Raw genomic sequence first — 6000 nt, forward strand, 5'->3', positions numbered from 1 at the left:
GCATTCGATTCCGTTGATCAAATAATTTAGGGAATATTTTGAATTATTACAGAGTACCTGATGAACTAATCAACATGATAATCGCACTCTATGAAGATAGTGAATGTTGTGTGCTCACAAAAAAATAAGGCTATGTGTTTCTTCAAGATATGGTCTGGTGTCAAATAGGGATATGTCCTATCCTCGTTGCTAATTGTTATTTTTAAGATCTACATTCTAAGGCAGTCTTCAGGCTATGGAGTGAAGATTACCAGCCGATAGATCTCTTACCTGGACTTCTATGACGGAGTTTTTCTTCTCGAAGAGGCGAAACAGTGACTACAGCTGCTACTCGACGCCATGGATGAAAGGCCGAAAAAGTGGGGCGTACAGTGAATGTCAGTAAAGACATAGGACAGGGCTACATCTGACTCTCAGATGACGCTGAAATGTAACGATGAAGCAATTGAACAGGTCATTGAATTTAAGTACCTCGGGAGAAGGATTGATTATAATGACGAAATAGCCAACGAACTCAACAGATCTAATTGGAAAAGCTACATCGCTTTTTAATAGGTTGAAACCAATCTGCGCTTGAAGCACCACCTCATGAATAGCAAGTATTGCCCATTCTCCTTTATACAAGTGAATCCTAGAAATTAAATGTCCAGCTGAAGAAAAGCGTTTTAGCTTTTGAAAACATGTACATTAGAAGAATACTGAACATATCATGGCATGAAAAAATTGGAACATAGAAGTTTACTGGCGAACCGGTCAACAATAGCTACAGACTTTCTGAAACGAAGGGGATCAACGTAACTTGACCACGTCTTTTGTATGCCGAAGGATCAACTCCTATATATATTTAGGAATGTTTTTCAGAAGGGAGGCACAAAAGAGGTCGACCAAGACGCACCTTGCAACAGTACTATGAATAGGATTTAAATAGAGGGGAAATATCTCTTCAACCACTGTGGGAGGAAGTCAGGGTTGTAGCTTTGCTCCATGATGTCTGGCAAGGTTTCGTAACGTAGCATCTAAGGTCTAAGGCAAACGACCGCTCATTACTGGCCGTTGACACAGCAATTGCTAATCATATTTGATAGGTAACTCTTACGTTTGCAAAGACCCCTTCATCTCCGTATTGCACAATTAATTTTAACACATCTGTATGTTTCTTTAAGGAATTATGAGGGTGTTGAATTATTTTTTCATATCTTGGAGTTCGTGGAACGACTGAATGGGGTATAAATTATTGAAATATTTTACTTTTATTGCTACTTACTTTTATGTTCAAGAAATGGTGATAAACATACGGAAAAATAATGTATCCTATACTTTATTTTAATAAAAATTAAATTTTAAGATTACAAATCGATTAGTGATAGATTGTTTAAATAAAATTTTGCACCCCTAAAATTTCTGTACCCGTTGCAATTGCCCCCTCTGTCCCCCTCTAGAACCACTTCTGCTTGCAGAAAGACACAACCACTAAACTGATAGATCTAACCTACAACTAAATTTTTCTTTTTGATTTTTAGGGTCAGTTCAGAATAAGGCATCTCACTTTCATTGTCTTAAGTGTGATTTTGTCTGCACTGATACAAACAAAGTGGTTGCACACAGACGTCAACACCAAAAGCAGGACTCAATTTTAGCTGCGGGATTTGAGAAATTCACACCATCCCAATCTTGCAGGAATGAAAGTTGTCCGCACAACAGCAAACAGACCCATTATCATTGCCTTAAATGCTCCTATGCTGTCTTAGGTCTATCTCAAATGTCAGCCCATAAATATCGGCACATGGATTAAGTCTAAAAGGTTTGCAGGAATTAATTTACAGCCAAATATCCTTCAATTTTTTACAGTTCTTTGAAAATTTGGTTTCTTGAAAATGTAGGTATCAGAAACGCAAATATAAGGAATATCTAACATTGATTCAAGATAGACATGATCATAAACAAAATTTCTACATGTATTTTTGGCTATGAGGTTATTTCTATCTTGATATATTTCTTTTTTTTAATATGTGATTAATTGATTTAGTCTAGTAAATCATTCTACATTGCTGCGTTGGTATGCTAGTTCTGCTTTGCCAAAGTTTTATATTCGCACCAAGTGCGGTCTAGATTAGTTTTTTCCTTTCTAATTTTGTTCTTATATCTATTGTAATTCCTTTATTGAATAGTATCATTCAACCCTATTTGCCTTCTCGTTGATTAGTCATTGTGAAAGACGTTTCTCTGCTTTAAGCTTTTCTTGGAACCAAAAATATATTCATTTAAAACTATATTTAAAATGGCTTACCCGAAACAGCGGTATGCTGAGCCATGTTTGACCCATTAGCAAGGAATTTGGATTTGGGCCCTTTACTCAAGACTTGTTTTTTCTGAACCCTTTTTCAGCGTCATGAACCTCCTTTTAAGGAAGCTGAAAGTAAATTCAATCGCCTAATGCCTCCTTATGATAAATAATAACTTGACTTTAATTATCTCTTTTACCATTTGAATTTAATTATTTCATTTGCTATTCATTGATACATGTTCATTCATTTTTCTAAGATTCATTTTTAGTTTGTATGTTCTTTTTATTAAGATCCATTAATTATCTAATAAATAAAAAGTTATTTTGCATATAAACATTGAACTTTTTCGCACCGACTGCGAGCCCTAATTAATTAAATCTTTATCAAACTGGGAGTCGTTACTCTTGGGCTGACGAGTTACGATGAATTCATAATTTTCCAATACTGTGCCTCGAAGATGTTTCATAGCTTTTAGAGCGTTTTTGGTTTTATTTTAAATTTCCAGAGAATAAAACATTTTAATAGAAAATCCTGCCTCGCTTCAATACGGTCTAAAAGTACTACGTAAAACAGGCTTAACACATATATGTCTTGATTTATCTCTCAAATTGCTCGTTCCTATGGTATACATTTCTAGAAAAATATTTTTCAGTCTTAGGTGGACAGCGGTGTATGTACAGGTGTTCACCTGTACATACATAGGTCTTATGGACAGTATTGAACACCGTGTGTGGTAGTATGTGCTTGCAAAGCATTTTGTCTCCATAGAAAATTATATAAAAAAAGAGATGTTTTTTTCAACTGAAAGTAAGAAGCAACGTTAAAACTTAAGACGAACAGAAATTATTATGTATATGAGGGGGGATGGCCCCTCCGCAATGCCTCGCTGTTCAAGCTAAATTTTTTAGTTGTTGAAACTTAGGAATAGTTGGGACATAATTGAAAAGTCGGGACACAATTCAAATTTTAGCGTGAAGACTGGGGTACTGAGGAGGAGACAACCCCCCTCATATACATAATGTTTTCTGTTAGTTTTAATTTGAATGTTGCTCCCTACTTTCTGTTGAAAAACTGGTTTTCTTTATTTAATTTATGATCGTTTTTTTTTAATAATACCCGGAAATTTGGTTCAACCTTCATGGAAAAATCTTCCATTCTCACGAAAGATCCCCTAGACAATGTAATACCGGTGGAATTTTACCCCAGACAATTACCCTTAGCATCTCGCCGCGTAAAATTGATTCAGCAAAGAGAAAATAAAACCTACGAAAAGAACTTAATGTAGGAATTCTGGAAAATTTTCCCAATGTAAGATTTCCCACATCCTTATGGAAAATTCTCCTTTAGGAAAATCCACCCAGAAGAAAATCCCCTTTCCCACCCAAGCCGGTGTATGCATACTTCCCAGTAATAAATACTTATCTTAAACAGTGTGCATGTTTTATAAATTAAAGACCTTTCCCCAGGGACTGTTGGGGGTCATTTTATCTCAAGAGGCATTGTTTTTGGCCTTTAAAACTATGCTATCGGTTCGTTTTGGAGACAAAAGGGGCGTGAAAGGGGGCTTAGTTGCCCTCCAGTTTTTTTGCTCACTTAAAAAGGCCAGTAGAACTTTTTAATTTCCATTTCAATGAGTCTTATTCCAGTATTCTAGGACTATTGGGTCGATACGATCACCCCTTGGAAAACTAAGAATAAAATAAACGCGCATCCATAATATTTCTTATGACAAAAATAAATGCAAATTTCACAGTTTTGCAGATAAGAGCTTGAAAGTTCTACAGTAGGCCTATCATTCTCTAATATCTAATGACAATGCACTTATTCTTCTGAGAGAAATTTCGCAATCATGTATTTCATAATACTTGTAATTGCTTAGATTTTCCCGTTTTCCTTTTTTTTTTTTTTTATAATGGTGAATTTCAAAAGCTCTTACAAAATTTTCTGAAGGTACTTGTAATGGTGAAAGGAAACTGATAGTCGGCTCTACTTTTTTCTTCTTATAAATAAAATTCTTTTTTTAAAACTTATTTCAATTTTTATTTAAAAAAGAATATTCGTATTTCTTTTAAAGTAGTTTTACGTTTTAATATTCAAATCTTTAAAACAGAAGTAACGTCTTGGCTATGAATTAGCATTAATGAAACAGCTTGAAGTGAAGTCTTCGCTTCTCTTTTATATTCTGATGGCATTGAAATAGTACAAGAACAACTGAACCCCTCAGGAAAACCAAGTTTTTCCCTCAAAAAATACTTTTAAGAAGTGCTTGAGCATAAAAACACTAAATAATAAGAGGTAGATAAATAAATTTAGTGAAAATAAACAAATTTAGACTTCTTTTTTTCTTAGCAGCATTACACTGTGTTGCAATTAAGCTTTTTTTTATGGCTTTATTTCTGGTATTTACCACTGGATGCAAGAACAGTGCTAGTATTTGTAATTCCTGCTGTACCCATTTCAGAATGCCAAAGAGAGAGATAGAGAAAGGGAGAAAAAGAGAGATGAAAAAAAGAAAAAAAGAGCAAATATTTTCTGTAAAGAGACAACCAGTAGAAACCTGAATAAACACCTTCTTCTTCTCCAGGTATATGTAACCCCTAATGAATATTTGTATATTTGAGAAGCCAATAGCTTATTAAGGTAAAGAGATGCAATTACTCGAGGAACAGGGGCTCAACCAAGTAGTTCATGCCTTTAGTATTCGTCATTCCATTGTAGTACATTGATGTTTGCAAGTTACGTAATGCAGTTTTGTGATATTTATTTGCCATATGCCTATAATACTTGTTTTTCCCCGTTGTATTTTTTTCTTCATTTTTGTTATGCTATTTATCACCGGTGTGTGTATTCAAGTGACCAAGAAACCTTTTTTCAGCAAAAAAATCTGATAAAATGAAATTTCTTTATTTTTCAATGATTCGTTTTAAATATTTTCTTACAATTCAGAGTAAAATTTAGGATTTAGACTTTTTTTTTATCGATCTTTCAATCGCTTTCCTTTGCTGCTTGAAATCATACCTGACTTTTGTCGATAAAAATAAAAATGTCGTTTAACAAAATTTAGTTGTGAAATAAAGATGGTGCCAAAACTTGAGAAGTACTGCCAGTGAAAGTGTACCATGCCAGTGATTTTTTTTTGCGCCATTATTTTGCCCGTGCCTTAATGTTTGAACTGTTTATAATACTGCCTATAGTTTTGTGTGCCTTTTTTGTCTTTTTAGTGCCAAATATTTAGCCTCAGATCACACAGCCAGTCTATCAGAAATTACGGCGGTATTCACTCGTTCGGTTGTGCAATCTATAGAAAACAATTTTATTCTTAGCACGCCATTTTCTTGATAGTACGGTGCTTATTGTATAAAATAAATTTTTTATTTATAATCTGAATTTATTGTATTTGGTGATAGCGCTCAATTTGTTTGAACAATGAATGATTCTATGCTTTAACGGCAAACAATCGAACTTCAGATGGGGCCTTCTTCAATGCTATTCCGATTTTGACTGCTGAGAGAAGTCCCTTAAACATGGAATTTATCTTAAGCTATTTAATTACCCCAGATTTTGGTTTGGGTCTTGGGTATTCTTTCGGTTTACGTTTGCACCACTAGCCCCGTTCCAAACAAAATAATCAGTGACACCAGTATCTGAACTTCAGGTCTTACAGACACAGGATTGCCAATTCAGTGCCAACTTAGTCACCAATAGGATAGGTAGT

At 34.5% G+C, this 6000-nt stretch overlaps 1 protein-coding gene across 1 annotated transcript in view; it reads left to right on the forward strand.

Annotated features, from left to right (window-relative positions):
* Positions 1 to 4789, forward strand: part of LOC136030992 (uncharacterized) — a 193069-nt gene extending 188280 nt beyond the window's left edge. Inside the window, exon 22 of the mRNA XM_065710155.1 lies at positions 1521 to 4789. Coding sequence (XP_065566227.1) covers positions 1521 to 1792 — 272 coding nt within the window. The 3' untranslated portion in view covers positions 1793 to 4789. The remainder of the gene's footprint in view (positions 1 to 1520) is intronic.
* The last annotated feature ends 1211 nt before the right edge of the window (positions 4790 to 6000 follow it).

This window comes from Artemia franciscana, chromosome 1 (assembly GCF_032884065.1).
Source record: "Artemia franciscana chromosome 1, ASM3288406v1, whole genome shotgun sequence".
NCBI classification, from domain to species: domain Eukaryota; kingdom Metazoa; phylum Arthropoda; class Branchiopoda; order Anostraca; family Artemiidae; genus Artemia; species Artemia franciscana.